This window comes from Nicotiana tomentosiformis, chromosome 8 (assembly GCF_000390325.3).
Source record: "Nicotiana tomentosiformis chromosome 8, ASM39032v3, whole genome shotgun sequence".
Lineage (NCBI taxonomy): Eukaryota > Viridiplantae > Streptophyta > Magnoliopsida > Solanales > Solanaceae > Nicotiana > Nicotiana tomentosiformis.
The window spans coordinates 12,379,535-12,397,948 of record NC_090819.1 but is presented as its reverse complement, the minus strand read 5'-3'; the positions used below and the strand labels follow the sequence as shown (position 1 = coordinate 12,397,948).

The following is an 18,414-nucleotide window of genomic DNA, read 5'->3' as shown; positions in this document are numbered from 1 at the left end:
CGATATAATTTTTTTTTTTTTTAACAAAAAAAATACTTTTTTTTATGATGTAGAAGAAAAAAAATTCTTTCATTTCAACAAAATGATGTAGTAAAAATATCTTCTTTCATTTCAACAAAATACAAAATGATGTAGTAAAAAGTATTTTTTTATTGCAACAAAAAGAGTATTTTCTTTTTATAATGTAAAAAAAGTATTTTCTTTCATTTCAACAAAATGAGTACTTTATTTTTGTGTTGTAGAATAGTACTTTCTTTTTCAACAAAAAAAAATATTTTTTTTAGTTATGGAGCACAAATTTCAACGTTATTTTTGCATAAAAAAAGTAAAGCAACACATTAGTTACTTTGGGTTTGTGTGAATTTTTAGAAAAATATATTAAATTCTTGAAAAAATAGAGTCATAAAAATATTGGGTATTTGCGGGAGCACAAAAAATATAGGGACTTGGGAGAATGGTATTTGAGGAGAGTAGCATAAAAAATTATTTTTCTAAAAAATATTTTCTATTCTCTAACAATAACAACAACAACAACCCAGTATAATTCCACTAGTGGAGTCTGGGGAGGATAGTGTGTACACAAACCTTACCCCTACCCTTGGGTAGAGGCTGTTTCCGATAGACCCTCGGCTCGCTCCCTCCAAGAACTCCCCACCTTGCTCTTGGGGTAACTCGAACTCACAACCTCTTGGTTGGAAATGGAGAGTGCTCGCCACTAGAGCAACCCACTCTATTTTCTATTTTCTATTCTCTAACCAAAACAAAAAAATATTTTTCGAAAAAAGGTTTTCACTCATCAATGAAAATAAGTGATAAAACAATTCATTTTACATTAAAATATTTTATAGGAAAATATTTTAGATGCAAAACATTTTCCATAGTACCAAACACAGCCAAAAGAAGCCCATCTTTTTTCAACTACCAAGTGAGAACCAACTACCAACGCCTTGGAATGGTGAAGCGGAAAGGAGATAATTTCAGTTACTTGCCACTAGATCAACCCACTCTATTTTCTATTTTCTATTCTCTAACCAAAATAAAAAAATATTTTTCGAAAAAAAGTTTTCACTCATCAATGAAAATAAGTGATAAAACAACTCATTTTATATTAAAATATTTTATAGGAAAATATTTTAGATGCAAAACATTTTCCATAGTACCAACACAGCCAAAAGAAGCCCATCTTTTTTCAACTACCGAGTGAGAACCAACTACCAACGCCTTGGAACGGTGAAGCGGAAAGGAGATAATTTCAGTTACTTGCCACTAGATCAACCCACTCTATTTTTTATTTTCTATTCTCTAACCAAATAAAAAAATATTTTTCGAAAATGATTTTCACTCATCAATGAAAATAAGTGATAAAACAGCTCATTTTACATTAAAATATTTTATAGGAAAACATTTTAGATGCAAAACATTTTCCATAGTACCAAACACAGCCAAAAGAAGGCCATCTCTTTTCAACTACCGAGTGAGAACCAACTACCAACGCCTTGGAACGGTGAAGTCCTTTCCGCCGAGAAAATCGAATCCAACTTTTCCGGCACCGGAAATACATTCAAACGCCGGAAAATGAATTCCCGTTTCACAACACTCTTTTTCCGATCACTCAAATCCGGTCACCGGCATAGCCACCACCACTACTTTCTCTTACCTCAATTCTTCTCTTCCTCCGCCCCAACGCCTACCTCTACTTCTCCACCTCTAACCCTAGAAGGCTTACGCCATCGGTTAGCCGCCGAGTCACCGACGCTAGGCGACTTTATAAGGCTGCAATCGGAAAACGAGTATTCCGTTGAGGTAGGTACGAAGAAGAAGCCGCTGCCGAAGCCGAAATGGATGAAAGAAGCCATCCCTGGTGGAGAGAAGTACACGCAGATTAAGAAGAAATTGAGGGAATTGAAACTGCACACTGTTTGTGAAGAAGCGAAATGCCCTAATTTGGGAGAGTGTTGGTCAGGTGGTGAAACTGGTACTGCTACCGCCACTATTATGATTCTCGGTGATACTTGCACCCGAGGTTGCAGGTGATGCTTATTACTATACTTTTATACTTTCTCCATTCCAATTTTTGTGATATAGTTTAACTCAACACGGAGTGTAAGAATAAAGGAATAGTTTTGAATCTTGTGGTTTAAACATGCCATAACATTTTTGTGGCTACATGTCTTTTCAAACTAGTGATGTTTAGAGCAGACTAATAAGGAAATAGCGTCACATAAACTGGTACGGGGGAGTATATGAATGCATTGGATAGGAATGCCCTTTTCCCTTGCCCATTGGGACTTAGGAGTTGGATTGAACCGAAATGTGCTTGATTAGATCCAAATGGGTATAGCAAACTTATTTAGTTAACCCCGACTAGTTTAGGATTACAACATGGTGGAGTGTTGATTGATAAATTTGATTAATTTTAGCATTAAAAATCTTTTACTTACTTGTTCTTTTGTGTAAGGAGAGAATAGCCTGTTATATAGTTGGTCAAATTTGGCAAACGTAGAGCCATATAAACATCATATACACATAATTTTTACACCATCTTGGTGTTTATTATTTAAAAGGAAAGATTTGATTGATTTTCTTTTGGGAGTTGGTGTGGGGGGGGGGGGGGTAGCACGAAGACTTCTGAATTTTTTTTTTGATGAAGTAAGAGATATTATAAAAAGCATCAAGAAGATGCAAAAGAGCACTGTCCAGGTGCTAATACAAAAGTTGATATGTTAGCTCTGTACAGATGGTCCTATGCTAGTGTTAGGGAGCTAACAAAATCCAAAAATAATTCGGGGGAGCTAATAGAGGAGAGGTTACTCCAGCTATATAACAAAACTATACAATTAGCCTTCAAGGAGTAATTTGGAGTTGCTAAACCCTCAAAACATCTTCTGTTCCTTTTTGTCCAAATAGCTCAAAATATACGTCCAGGAATCATTTTCTAGATCTTGCTGATGGACTTACCAACTTTCCATAAACTCCAGCTACTATAAGCATCTTTAATACTCTCTGGCATCATCCAGTTGAGTCCTAAAACTGAAAAGAATTCCAGATGTCTGTAGCAACTGGACAATGCAAAAATAGATGTCTGTTTGTTTCAAAATCTTGCTGGGATATATATCATCTATTAACTATGGGGAATACTCCTTTTGCAAAGATTATCTTGAGTGAGGCACGCTTCCTTCAATGTAGTCCAGCTATGACATATAACTTTGGTTTGTTTTCCAGATGAGCTTCCAAGGCCAATTGTCCACCATTTCATTTTGGCTAATATTGTGTAGGTATCCTGCTTTCACTGTGTATATTCCTTTAGTACTTGCTCCCCATGTGAGTATATTTGGACATGTGAGAGGAGTCGGTGAAGGTGTTAGTGGTTGTTGGTAATGATAAGGTGTTTACGCTCTTTTGTGAAACTTTTCTTGCTTTTGGTGCTTTCTGCAACTTATATTAAGGAATTTATCGTAGAGTTTATAACTAGTTAGGTCTTAGGCAAATAGATCGGGGTCCTCTGAACTTGATGACTTTATTCAGTGCACACCTAAACTTTATGTTTGGCCTAATTACCCCCTTGAACTTAGCAATTTGATAGCCTCGAAACCCACCCACCCCCAGGATGTTGATGTTATTGCAAAGTGCGTGAATACACTCTCTTTTAGGAAAAATATTAAGAAAGACGCATTGTATTTAGATCATCTTTTCCTTTCCTAGTCCACCAGTTCGTAGTTTATATAATCCGTTGAGGATTCGAGGAGGTTAGAGGAGACCTCTTTATGTAGCCTAGTTTGGATTTTGAGAGAAATAAGTTGCAATATATGAGAACGATCCTTTTAATGATCTCTGCTTCTTTAACAGATTCTGCAATGTGAAGACATCACGCACTCCACCCCCTCCGGACCCAAATGAACCTTCTAATGTAGCCGAGGCCATTGCTTCGTGGGGTCTGGATTATGTTGTTATTACTAGTGTTGACCGTGATGATCTACCAGATCAAGGAAGCGGTCATTTTGCTGAGACAGTGCAGAAGTTGAAAACCCTGAAGCCAAATATGCTCATAGAAGCACTTGGTATGAGTTCCATGCTTTTATGTTTTTTAAACTTGATTTTATGGAAGTGGAGTTTGTATGCTTGTCGTTTTTATTTTAATTTGATGGTTTTTAAGAAGTTTGTGACCAACCAAATAACTGCTTTTAGGTTGATAGAAAGACAACTGATCTGGTACCTGATGGATAAGGTCTGGGAAATCCCAATGATGCCCTTTTAAGCATCTGGATAGGCTGATTTGTCGTGGCTAAGAATCTATTGATAGAGGAGCTTAACAATAGGAACCATGACACTTCGTTGAAACCCACATGTTTGATATGTGTCTGAGATTTTTGACATCTCGTTTTGTCTTAGACATGTGAAATATGATCAAAACTAATACTTCATTTTGATGCATTCTCTTTGACTGCCAAGTTACACTTAGAGAAGTGTTTTGCCTTGTTTTAACTTTTTCAAATTCTGAAGGAGGTCTAAGGCTCCATTTCAGTGTCATAAAATGTTCTTCTGGGATAGTAAAATAAAGGAAGAAAATATTTAGACACGTGTTAGTTTAAATGAAAAATGAAAATATATGAACTAAGAAGCTGTGGGTGGTTACAACTTCTCTTCAAAGTCCTATAGCTTTTAAAGCATTTGATTTTCAGTAGTATTTTCTGGCAGGAAATTTCTTAAGTGTGTATTCTCCGGACCCCACCTGAGGGAATGTAGTGGGTTTGTTGTTGTTGTTGTTGTGTTCTCCAACTTTGCCATTGGCGGAACACATAAAAAATTTGGCAAAAAATACCTTTGTCTAGTTCTATTCCTTTTCCAGATCAATGTCAATTGGGTAATCTAACTACAAAATCAACTTGCCACCGGTCATGCATGAATTTGACATTTAAGTTCGGACTAGCAATTTTCGTCCAACTGCTCTTTTCCGTTTCCATTCTGGAAGTTTTTTTTTTTAAAAGAAAAAGGCAACAGTGAAAGTAACGTATTAGCCATCTGAACTTGTTACTTTGTCTACGTAATTAACATGATAGAAGTTATCGTTACATTTTCAAGCTTCTCAAAAATCTATTTCCAAGAATTTTCCTTTTCCTTCTGATAACCCAGATTCTATTTATTTTTTTGACCTTACCATGCTGGAAGTCGTGGTATTGATGTTGTTCTTATCCTGCAGTTCCAGACTTTCGAGGAGACCCTAGCTGTGTTGAGAAAGTTGCAAAATCTGGATTAGATGTTTTTGCTCACAACATTGAAACAGTTGAAGAGCTTCAGCGTGTAGTACGAGATCATCGTGCTAACTTCAAGCAATCTATGGATGTTCTGATGATGGCAAAGGACTGTGCCCCTGCTGGTACATTGACGAAGACGTCCGTAATGTTGGGTTGTGGGGAAACACCTGACCAAGTTGTTAAAACAATGGAGAAGGTGCGAGCAGCAGGGGTTGATGTAATGACATTTGGTCAGTACATGAGACCAACAAAGCGTCACATGCCTGTATCAGAATACGTAACTCCTGAGGCCTTTGAGAACTATCGTGTACTCGGCATGGAAATGGTTTGTTTATGACCTTTTTTATTTCGTACATAGGTCCTACATGCCTTGTTTTTTGGTAGGATTAATTATCTCCCTTGAGGTTTTGTCCTAATTACATAGGCCTACCTATGGTTTTTCAAATCAATTAAATTTCACCTTTTTCTAAAAAAGTTTGTGTGTAACAAAAAGTTAGTCTCATTTTATAATTGGTCAATTTGGCCTGATCGGAATAAACACTGTGAAAGCTTATTACTTGCACTTGGGACAATGACACAGCCAGTGAGGTTCTAACCAGTGTTTTAAAAGGCGTTTTCGGGGCGAGCCCTGGGGCGAGGCGCACCAAAAAACGCCCCGGGGTGATGGTGTAGGGCGAAAGTCTCAAGAGGTGTACGCCCAGCAATTCGGGGCGTACGCCCGGGCGTTCGGGGCGTACGCTCGGGCGTTTAAGGCGAGTTTTTTTAGTGAGGTAAGCCCCAGAGATTTTCTCAAATTAAAACAAAGTTTGTTGAATAAGTCGTTCATATAATACCCAAAATTTCAAAATTCAGCTTGGTAAGTACTCAAAAGTTTTAAAAAGGAACTGAAATGTATTAAATTTAAAAGTCAAGACCTTTTTTATTGATTGAAGCCCCAATTCATGGTTTTTTCCAATTCTTTATCTTGTCCGCTAGTCTGCTAATATCTCCCAAAAGCAATGAATATTCAATTTTATTTTTACAAATACAAAGAGAAACATTCTCTTTCGTATCAGCAAGTTCAAAGTTCAAATTGAAGGTTAGTCATCCATTTTGTTCCTCCATGTAGAAAACATTATTTTTTTCTACTCAAGTTACTTGAGCTTCTAAGTACCGTACAATAAATTGTTTTGACTAGTTTTTTGTGGGGATGAAGCGCGCGCGCGCGCACACACACACACATATATATATATATATATATATTTCACATATTTATAGTTTTCTTTATTTTTTATGCAATTTTACCTGTTTATAAAATATTTATTGTAATTATATTATTTTATAAAATATGAAAAATTAAATACCTATGGGGCTTATGCCCCCCGTGCCTCGGGACTTACGCCTCGCTGAGTCATATGTAAAACGCCTCGGCTTACGCCCACGCCTTTTAAAACACTGGTTCTAACCAAGGCGTGTCTTTTGAAAAATATTCCCAAAAAAACTCTGATAGCTTTTCTCTTTATTATCGTACCTATTTTCTGCAATACCGAATGGGACTAAATCTAGAACTGCTAGATTTTCTGGTAACATGATTGAACTTGAAGCTTAAGAGGAAGTGTTTGTTTGCTTTACTGGCATTATTTGTGTTTAGCTAATATATTTTCCTGAATTGCTGGCAGGGATTTCGATATGTGGCGTCTGGCCCCATGGTTAGGTCCTCATACAAGGCAGGTGAATTCTATATTAAATCCATGATAGAATCAGATCGTGCAGCATCTTCGGTGTAAGCTTCTGGTCTTCAAATCGTGTCTTTTCATACCACAGGGTTGAATGTCCACACAAGTTTTTTTGCGAATAAAAAGAAGGTTTGTCATTTAACTCTTATTCCTCTATGGCATCTTTCCATAAGAGAGTGGAGAGCAAGAGAAAGATATAGGTTTTGCAAGTCTGGTTAGCTTTAGCTTTTGCCCCATATATACCCTCATTTATGAAGTAAGTATAAGTTGTAGTTGTATATCTACCTTACTGTAAATCTGTTCCATCTGTCACTATTCTCAAGTTCTTTGTTGAAATCAATAGGGAAAAGAAAATCTATACAACGGCTTCATGCCGTCCTGTGGGCATTCACAGTGTTGGATACTCTAGACTTATAATTAAAATGAGCATCAGAGTCTAACAAGAATAAGCAAGCTACTACACAATCTCTATTTACACTGGGGTTGTACTTTTTCACTTTTGTAGATAAACGAGACTATCTGGCGGTGGGAAAGAGAGTTAAACTTAAATTTCAAACTTTGGAAAAAAAAATCATATACTATTGACAGGCCAACTTGCATGTCTGTGAGAAAGAAAATGAATTCGTGTCTATGAAGAGATTATTGAGATTGTAATCCCTATGGAGGTCTTTGGAAAAGGAAATTATTGTTGGGATGTGCAGCTTCTGTTCCCTCTTTTGGGATGAATTTTGGGCAGTGAGCTCACTATTTTTTTTCCAATAACAAAGAACTTATGTTTCTATAAAATTCTCCTGCATATCGATGGAGACCCAAGAGCAAGACGCACTCTCCGGACTCTCCCTCCGGTCCACTTTAAGTGATTTTTTAACCTTTTTTGTGGTAAAAAATATTTTAGTTCTTCATATATCAGGAAGGAATTAACTTCTAGGAGTAATTTATTATATTTTTAATGAGCAAATTAAGATTAATATGGTCAATTTTATTATTAATTAATGCTAAAAGATAAATTTTTTAATGTGTTAAAAGAACCAAAAAATAATGTCACTTTAATATAGAAAACATCATATCATAATTTAAAACATATGATAAATAGAGTAACAAATTTGACTTTGAAAGTTGTGAGAAAGAGAGTGGTGTCAACGTCTCAAAATGGAAAGTGTTACGAAAATTCGGATGGGTGAAGCTTCAGAGTCAATCCAATATACCAAAGGGACCTAAAATCAGAAACAGAAGATTAACTTCCCAACTAGTAGATGATTCCTATTCCAACGAAAAAGAGACGTAAAATAGATTCTTCCAAAATATCAAAAGCTACGAGCTGTAGCTGAGTCAAAAGTAGGGACAGAGGACGCAAAAAAAAGGAAAACAAAAACGATAATATTGTGTAGGAGGCACACTTATGCATATCAATGTACAGAAGTTAAACTCTTTAATATAAAAGGAACAAGAAAAGAAGAGGTGGAGTTGGAACATACCCTGGAGTAATGAAGAAAGCCAGTAGGCAAATCACATTACACTATGTAAATACAATGACAAGTTCCTCAAGGGGAAAAAAGGCCCTTAAGTTTTCATCTCACTATGAGTGGGACATTTCTACCAATATCTACTTTTACAGGTTCAGGATAATGATATCCATAGATTTCAGTTTCATATCTGTATTGTCAATTGAGAATATGGCCAATAGAAGTTAAGGCTGGACTTGAAGACGCGTCGTCGTCTTGATGACGGGGTTGAGAAATACACTCTGGAGGACAAGGTGGAGGTGCAGGATGTGCAATGAAGGTAGGAACTTCTTCTCCGGGCATCAGTACTGAGACTCCGTTCGCGTAAAAAGTCATCTGAAGCAATAACAAAGAAAATCAGAAAAGCAGCTCCGCGTAGTTGAGAAACATTTAAAACAAATGAACTTAACTTATATACGCCGACAATGTAAAGAATTTAATACTTTAAGTGTGGTTTACCCTTGTTGACGGCTACTTGCAATGTCTGGAAGTTAAAATGAAGGAATGAAACCAAAAGAGCATATATATTCATATGTTAAGTGTTTAGTTCTCTCCACCCTCTTTTTGCTGATAAAGTGGTTCAATCCACCATTAAGCATTTGTAAAACATGATTCTAGCAATCAATTAACTAAACATCTAAAGCATAGAATGTAGCTTTACGAATAATCTCGTGAATATTACTAGACAAGTGTTGCTTAGCTAAAAAGAAACAGTTAACAAGTATCTCATAATGTAGCCAGCTATAGAATTTTCAGATATTCCCACTCATACTCCATCTAGAATGTGAATTTTTAAACCAATTCAATAATCTGCTCCATTATTCTCCAAAAATAAAAAAAATAAAATAATAATAAGACAATGTTGAACCCCTTATGCCCTTTTAAAGGCATGGAAAAAGTCTGCATACACTCTACCCTCCCGTAACCCAGCATTAACGAAAGGAACGAAAGTAGCAATCAGTGACATACTATTCATCTCCCCATTTACTATTCTCCATTAAAATATTATTATTTTTATTATTTAATCTTTTTATATATACTTAATTATGTTTATATAATATATTTACCTAATTAATTTTTCATCTTAACTTTGACGTATAATTTTGAAAAATTAATTATCGTGCATCTATTTTTTTTTAACGTAAAGTTGGTAGTTAATTTTATTATGAGTTATAATTGTATGAAAAAGATATAACCATCACAAAAAATGAAAGGCACAAATATAAAATATTTAATGTTGCTAAAATTGAAATACATTTAAATTGAAAATATATTAAAATGAATTTTATTGTTATGTAATATGTATTTAATTAATCTTGTATCGCAATGATTTCACTTTTATTTGTATTATTAGTTAATCTATAATAATTGCTTACAAATTATATTATTTAAAATTTTATGGAATTGATGTAATGGAAATTACAAATTAATGAAAATAAAAGATGGAATTTGTTTAATGAAAATTAAAAAATAAAATTGAAATGAAAGATATTAATATAATATAGAAGAGAGAGAAGAATATAAAAAAGAATATTCTCTTTTGAGGGAAAAATTGGGGAATGATTGGAGTAAAGTTGTCCCAAAATGGGAGCAAAGGTCGGAGATGCCCCGAGATTTTAGGTTTAAATCTCAACGGAGGCAAAAATACTAGGTGAGTTATTTTCATCCGTCAAAGCATTGATGGAAGGTAGCAGGTATCTCGGAATATTAGTTGCGGAAAATTAGTTGAGGTGCGTCAAATTGGCCCAATTATTAAAAGAGAAAGAACAAAAAAAAAAGGTTATATCTCGAAAAATTAGTTGAGGTGCGTCAAATTGGCCCAATTATTAAAAGAGAAAGAACAAAAAAAAGGTCATATCTCGAAAAATTAGTTGAGGTGCGTCAAACGACCCAATTATTAAAAGAGAGAGAACAAAAAAAAGGTCATATGTCATTCTGGTCTCTAAAGTCAAAATTATGGTAGGATGTCATATAAGCTATAGCTTCATCTCTCCTTACCACATAATTATTTTTGGCTAGATACTGGGACAAGCTGACCAAAAAATTGTAAATCAGTCAATTAAAAAAAACATGTTTTGAATGGCTCCTTGTATAAAATAGCATATCCTGGGCATTAATGTCTTCTATTATGCATAAAACTGGGACATACAACATGGGTTTCAATCACAAAAGTCTTTTTAACTTGAATAGTACCATGCAAAACCACAATGGGGCCATGATAGCAACCTCTTGTCCAATATAATTTTGGACATTGTATTTTTTTTTGATAACTGAGAAATTCCCGAGGATAAATGGCGCTCGATTCAAAATTCGATGGATAATAGGCTCACCCTTTTATCGTTATTCACTTAAATACCAGACGTTTAACTGTGACAAAGTTTGAACTCGTGACGCACGCCTAACCACATTGCAGATGCTGCGTATTTTACCACTAGACCATTTACCTAGGGACAATTATATTTCATGATGCTGAAAAGAAGCATTTTACACAACAATTTTTTTGTAATTTAACCATATGCTATTCGAAATCTACCGAGGATTTAGGAGGCAAAGCACTTCCTACACAACAAATTGTTACTTACACAGAGAAAATCACCGAATTAAAAACTATCTTTAACCGGAATAATATTATCACTTTTTCTTTTTGGTCTGAGGCATAAATTTTTCAACGACATGATTATCACGAATCATCAACAGTCACTAAGGTCTACCAAATGATAATTATGAATAGAATCCCAGTCAAATAATCCAGCTATATACTATAATAGCCATAATTATGTGAAAAAACAATAATGGCATTAAGGAAAAAAGCAATTAACTGTCACAGAAAAGTTAGTTAGCCTACTCATTATGGTCCTTAAAACATACTAGAAACCTAGAATAACCACGTATATTTCCATTCGTAATACTTACTTTTAATTTCTATGTCCAAAAAAATATTAAATGTATAATAGAAAAGTATAGTCACACCTCTATGTAACAGTATCCCTAGTTTTTCTCGAAACCGATTTTTATATTATGTTACACTCCCTCCGTTTCAATTTTGATGATACACTTTACTTATTAGTTAGTTCAAAAAAGAATGATACATTTCTACGATTGGAAATAATTCAACTTTAAACTCTTTATTTTACTCATTTCACCCTTAATGAGAAGCTTTTATAACCACACAAATGACATGGTCTCACAAAGCTTTTACCCCATTAGACTTCTAAGATCACACGTTTCAAAAGTCTTTTTTTTTTCTTAACCTCCGTGTCGAGTTAAACTAACTCATCTAAATTGAAACCAAGGAAATAATATATCTCATCCATAATAGCACTTCAATATAATAACAAAAAAATATCGGAACAACCGAAATTGTTATAAAGATGTTTGATAGTAATTGACATGTTATGATCACATAGCACTGTTCCTTCTACTAAGCAAAGTACAAGCGCTGAAGCAACGATTAAAAGATACACAAATGACAAATTGCTCCATAAAGCACTATAAAAAAATATTTTTTTATATATATGAGTTGTTTTATACACTCACAAGTAAGCAATACACTTATGAGAGGTAACTATAAGTTAATATTTGTGATAAACGGTAATAATAACCTGGTAAAATATAGTTAACATATTATCACCATGTTAAACTGCACTGAAGGAGTAAAAAATATATTTACACATGCATGTGAATACATTATTATTATTTTTTTTTACAACGGTAGCATCCGATATTTGCTATCTCCTATCAGCATAGTTGTATAAATTATTTGACTTATATAAAATTACATTAAATTGGAATTTAACACTAATAATGTATTTTAATTTGTAACAACTAACAAGTAAAATGTAATATTTTCGAGGCTGTTAATCCTTATTTTTATAAAGGATTGCATATAGTACTTATATTTTAAATGATCTAATAATTTCACGATAACTATAAATAAAATCAAATAAAATTATTTGTTTAAATAAGTCAGATAACATATCGAGAAAATAACACTGTATAAACGCTCTCAAAATAATAGTCTGATTTTTTATTTTTTTTTGTATATATATACATTCTCTATGTTATATTTAAAAATTATATTTTTGATATAATTTCGATACGGGCTAAAAGTGAAAATATAATACAATTTTGGAAGAGAGAAAGAGAGAACATACCTCGGGAGATGGGTAATCAAGCTTCCTTTGAACCCTCATTTGAGCAACAAGATCAGTACTACTCCGGCCACCGGAAGAGGAAGATCTTCGCCGGAGAAACCTCTCAAAAATAGCCATAACTAAGAACATAGAAATAAGAATAGCAGTTGCAACAAAACCAAATGACACAGCATTTACAGAGTTGTCAAAGCTTCTCCAATGATTACTATCTTCTCCTCCTTCTACACCACCACTTACCGCTGGTGCCACACTTGAAATTGGTGGTGTACTACTACCACTAATTATATGTCTTCCCATTTGAGTAAAAACAAACTACTCTGTTTTTGTCTCATCACCAATTAACCAATAACTAACCAGTTTGTTGTTGCACTCAATGTGTTTGAGTTTTTGCCTAACTGAAAACTGCCAGATTGGGAGAAAAAAGAGAGAATTGAACAAGGGAGGCTACTATTCAAGAAACAGAGAAAGACCCAATTTTTCTTTCATACACAAGACTCTACACTTTACTTGGTTGATGAAATTGGAGAGAGAGAGAGAGAGAGAGAGAGAGATTTTGTGTGTGTGTGTGTGATGATGATGATGGATTCGAGGTGGGTAACTTTCAAAGATTTACGCTAATACTATAATAAAAGTTGGTTTAGTTTACTACTAAGCTTCTTGAAATGGACAAACAGAGGGTGGAGGGAGAAGAAAAAGTGTAGAGCTTTGGGATGGGCAAATGGAGGAGGAGAAAAAGGAATACTACTAGAAAATCAAGGTAAACTAGAGTTTGTTTAAGATAATAATGCTCTTTAATTGGAAGCTAACTATGGTTAGTGGAGAATACAGTGTATTTCAAATACACATAAGAAAGTAGCCATGTGACAAAAATAAAAAAAGTTACAATTATAGACTCGTTCAGAATTTGATGATCACGGGTGCCATGGTTATTAATGCAATTAAACTAGTAAAGGAGGTTGAATTCAAATATATATTTAATCAGTTCGATCGATTTTGAACTAATTCGCTCCGATTCGGTGTAAAATACTTATATATATGGAGTTTTCGGGTGTCGTGCGATCCCGAATGACCTACATAGATCCGCCCCTAGTTACACTAATACTTTCTGGTACGAGTTTAAGTTATACACAATGTTAATACTTTTAAAATTTTTATATCAGCATGCCATCTTTACTATAAAATTTTATGAGGAAAAGACCAAAACAATACATCATATTTGGTTTTAGAATCAAAGTCATACATATTCTTTCACATAGAGCACTAATAGTACATTTACTTTAATAAAGTGGTGCACTTTTAGTCATAACACTGAAAAAAGTCCAAAAACATATATTATCTTTGGCTTTAGACTCAAAGTCATACATATTCTTCTACATGGAGTACTAATAGTCCATTTACTTTAACAAAGTGGTGCACTTTTAGTCATAACACTAAACACATTTTAATTTTTAACAGAAATCTAAGATCTGACAAAATATTTGTCCCTTTATTTTCTTATTACCGAAAGAAATAAAGATGACAGATTTATCTAGATAGCAAATAGTAAATATACATAGAATTTATTTACTAATTATCTATTTACTATACGTAAAATATACATTTTACTAAGAAATGTTAAACACCGTTAATTTTTATTTGCAATAATTTTTATCTAGATAACCTCAAATGTTATCTAGATTTTTTATTATATATACATAAAATAAAAATAAATATTATGTTTACTATACGCTGACTCCCATAAAATAAAAAAATCTAATAAATATATATTACGTATATTTATTTTAGTAATAAAATTTATTTTACTCTCCGCAATGATTTTACGTATATTTATTTTATGTCAACGTATAGTAAATATTATGTATATAATAAAAAATATACGAAGGTTATCTAGATAAAAATCATTGCAAATAAAAATTAATGGTGTTTAACATTTCTTAGTAAAATGTATATTTTACGTATAGTAAATAAATTCTATGTATATTTACTATTTGCTATCCAGATAAATCTGTCATCTTTATTTCTTTCGGTAAACAAGAAAATAAAGGGACAAATATTTTATTAGATCTTAGATTTCTGTTAAAAATTAAAATATGTTTAGTGTTACGACTAAAAGTGCACCACTTTGTTAAAGTAAATGGAGTATTAGTACTCCATGTGGAAGAATATGTATGACTTTGAATCTAAAGCTAAAGATAATGTATGTTTTTGGATTTTTTTCAGTGTTATGACTAAAAGTGAACCATTTTATTAAAGTAAATGTACTATTAGTGCTCAATGTAAAAGAATATGTATGACTTTGATTCTAAAGCCAAAAAATGATGTATTGTTTTGGTCTTTTCCTCAAAATTTTATATTTTGACAAGGCTTACTTGTAGATCTTTGGATGACCTCATGGTATAATTGTTTTCCACATCGACGTAATTTGAACTCATTCCATATTCATCCAAAAAGTTTTTCAAGAAAAAGTACACTATAAACTAATAATTACCTGTTGTAACAGGTAATTAACATACTTTATTTTTTATATTACAAAATCTCAGTTTTTTATAGAGAAGTTATATTTCTTCTAGGTGACTTGATAGTGTAAATTTATTTTATAGACTTATATAAGTTAAACTTTTGTCAAAAGACATCGTGAGAAAGTGGGTAAGCCATGTCACAAAATTTAAAAGTTAGAATTGATACTTTTTATTTTAGTTAAAACGAGAGTAGGAGATATTCAATTACACAAAAGTGGTCGCAAAATGTTAAACATTGCAATATGTTGTGATTCGAAATGTGACTTTCTTCTCAATTTCGAACTATTTGGTTTTATATCATATAGTACTAACATTATATACATTGTTTAAAATTTGTATTAAATAAAGGAACAAAATTAGAAACTCAGATATTCAAAGATTAGGCTCAAAATAAACTATTTCGTGTATATGTTAGTACTCCACGTGTTAATTTTATATGCTACTTTTTAATTCCTTTTCTTTTTAAAATTTTCTCAAAAAGCAAAAGAATATTTTTGTACTAAATATTTACTTTAACTTCATATTTTATGTATAATGATATGCATGTGTAGTCGCATAATGTCATGTAATGTTTAAGATTGCAAATTTTATAAATATTTTCTGCACGTGCCTTTATCTTTTCTTTTACTTGTTAAACTTCGTATTCAATTAAACGTCGCCTTATAAAATAAACAAATATAACAATTTTTCTGCACAAGTGGTACCAATTCGTCAGGTTTCCCCTTAGGAGTTTTAATATCAGCTTTTGGGTATTTTATTTTAGATTCAATTCAATACTCTCCACCATCTTAAAGGAAGCTTACTCTGCCTATATGATTGTTCATAACTTAAAACTTTTAACTTTATTCGTGCTAAACAAAGGAAAGGAAGAATTAGAATAAAAGCTTAAATTGTTTGATTCAAGTATAGATCACGTAAAAATTTATTCATAACAAAAAATCACATGTGCTAAAGTTTTAAAAATTCATAACAAGAAATCTCATGTACTAAAGTTTTAGTTTTAATGATTTTAATATCCAAAGAACTTTACTTTTGGTCCCTCAACTAACAATATTTCACAAAGTTAAGAAAAATGAACTTGAAGCTAAAATAAAGAGTAAAGGTATCAAAATAATTTCTAATACATTCACGTGATTAACTTGTAATTCAATTAATGGGTTAGTAGCACTTTTAGTCCCTCGGTTATTGATAAAGTTTAGTTTTTGTCCTTGTGATATTTGATTAAACATATATAACCTTCAATTAATTTACTGTGGTGGGCATGTAAAGAGGACAAATATAGATGCCCTGGTTAGGATGTGCGAGAGTTTGATTATAGTGGGTCTGAGGAAGGGTACATGCAGGTAAGCCAAAAAAGCACTAGGGAGAGTTGATTAGGCAGAACATGCCATTGCTTTAGCTTACTGAGGACATGACCCTTGATAAGAAAGTATGAAGGTCGAGTATTAGGGTTGAAGGTTGACAAGTAGTCGAGAGTTTTTCTGGTCTTTCCGGTAGTACTAGTATTATTCTTGTATTTTTTTTCTTGGATCTTTATTAATTACACATTATGCCTTTTGCTTTTGTTTTCCTATTACCTTGTTGTTGCTATTGTTTGTTACTTCTTTTTTACTATTTCTTGAGCCGAGTATTCATCAAAAACAATTTTAGTTACAGTTGTAAAAATATTTAAAATATAACATACTTCCTCAATAAAGGGATCTGACATATATATTTCAATTAGTTGAAGGTTAAATGTACTTAGTTGATTATCCCAAGAACCAAAATAAAAATTTACCCATAACTAAGGGACGAAATGTGCTATTATTCCCATTTAATTCACGAAAATATGTTACTGTATGGATCAAAAGCTCAAAACTGTACTCCATCCAATCAACAATAAGCGATCAATTTACTTTTTTTATTTTGGTCCAAAATAAGTATCCATTTATATAATCAAGAAAAAATTCAATTTATTTTTTCAAAATTACCCTTATATACGTATCCCTAAAAAGTTTTTTACTCCTCACATTAAATTACGCTGCAACATATAATTAAATGGTAGTTTAGTTACACAAACTATTTTTGTCTAAAATTTAATATTTCTTTAATAAATGTGCCCAAAAGAAATTGATCACGAGCATTAATTACATGTTATATATGCTTGTTTGTCAAACGTTGAGAAAATCAAAGTTAGAAGATGACAAAAGTTAAGGGACAAGCAAAAATTTATCTCTTAATTAAAATATTAACAAATGAGCATCCCAATCAATAACTTTATTTTGAAGTAAGTGAGCGAGTTTAAGGTTATTGTGACAGGCGCAACGAGTGTGGATTATTACTACTCCCTTTCTTTCAAATTATATGATGGTAATTTTTATATACAAATAATATTTTTTATATTTAGAGGTGATTCAATTTTATTTTTTTTATTTTATCCGTGATGAGATAATTTTATAAATATATGATACTCATAACTTATTTTTGCCATAAATTTTGATATTTTAAAACTCCTTACCTTCTCAAAGTAAAACACATTAAATATAAAAAAGTATATAATTTTAACCATTCTAAAATATATATATATATTATAGTAGCTAACAAATGTCTTTAATTTCAGTCGACTGATTAATTTCTTATTTTGCGCTAAAATATGTGACAGAGGGAGTAAGATTGTTCTCTCATATTTCCTTGTCATCTCTGAAACCTGCAAAAAAATCAGAAATTGACTCGACTCTCCTGCTGCTGCTTTTCTGATTCTCTTCGTCACCTTTGCTATTATTTTTTCGTTTGCCCATTTTTTAAAAAATGTATATTTTTAAAAATAATTGTAATTTATAAGTATAATTGAGTTATTTTTATGTTAAAAAACTAATTTTATAATTCAAGTGCAGTAAACTAAAAGTTGAACAATCACCCATAAAATTACCTTAATTTTTCATTATCTCTCCTTCCAATTTGTTTGACATTTTTTAACTAACAGATCCTTAATTCTGACATATTAAATTAAATATAAAAAATAATCGTACAATCGGCTTCAATTTTAACAAACCATAACAATTCCTATAAGAAATTAAGAATATCTCATTAAACGTAAAATGTAAATATAAGTATTATGATGTAGATCATTATCATTAAAATAGATTAAGAAAAGCTATATCAAACAAATTAAGATCGGCGAAGGGCCAAATATACCCTTGTATTTTTGAAAATGGTCTAAAAATACCCCTCATTATCCTATTGGGCTATATATATATCCTTCCTGTCATACTTTGGAATAAATATACCCTTAT

The 18,414-nt window shown here is 32.3% G+C and overlaps 2 protein-coding genes across 2 annotated transcripts; one reads left to right on the top strand and one right to left on the bottom strand.

Moving 5' to 3' along the window:
• The first annotated feature begins 1,417 nt into the window (after positions 1-1,417).
• On the top strand, positions 1,418-7,354 carry LOC104085037 (lipoyl synthase 2, mitochondrial-like). Its single transcript, XM_070182089.1, has 4 exons — positions 1,418-2,030; positions 3,847-4,058; positions 5,198-5,577; positions 6,911-7,354. Exons 1-4 carry the CDS (start codon positions 1,576-1,578, stop codon positions 7,016-7,018), a joined length of 1,155 nt encoding a protein of 384 aa, XP_070038190.1. The 5' UTR covers positions 1,418-1,575; the 3' UTR covers positions 7,019-7,354.
• A 1,098-nt stretch (positions 7,355-8,452) lies between these two features.
• LOC104085036 (uncharacterized) lies at positions 8,453-13,413 on the bottom strand. The gene is made up of 2 exons (XM_009588997.4): positions 12,624-13,413; positions 8,453-8,805 (listed from the first exon to the last, which is right to left on the bottom strand). Exons 1-2 carry the CDS (start codon positions 12,918-12,920, stop codon positions 8,629-8,631), a joined length of 474 nt encoding a protein of 157 aa, XP_009587292.1. The 5' UTR covers positions 12,921-13,413; the 3' UTR covers positions 8,453-8,628.
• Between the last annotated feature and the right edge of the window lie 5,001 nt (positions 13,414-18,414).

What these genes read in the sequence shown, in the direction of transcription:
- LOC104085037 (XM_070182089.1), top strand. Translation starts at nt 1,576, where the DNA reads ATGAATTCCCGTTTCACAACACTCTTTTTCCGATCACTCAAATCCGGT. An exon ending in TATGCTCATAGAAGCACTTG is followed by an intron (nt 4,059 to 5,197) that starts GTATGAGTTCCA and finishes CTTATCCTGCAG; the next exon opens with TTCCAGACTTTCGAGGAGAC. An exon ending in GTGTACTCGGCATGGAAATG is followed by an intron (nt 5,578 to 6,910) that starts GTTTGTTTATGA and finishes AATTGCTGGCAG; the next exon opens with GGATTTCGATATGTGGCGTC.
- LOC104085036 (XM_009588997.4), bottom strand. Translation starts at nt 12,920, where the DNA reads ATGGGAAGACATATAATTAGTGGTAGTAGTACACCACCAATTTCAAGT. An exon ending in TTGATTACCCATCTCCCGAG is followed by an intron (nt 8,806 to 12,623) that starts GTATGTTCTCTC and finishes TTATTGCTTCAG; the next exon opens with ATGACTTTTTACGCGAACGG.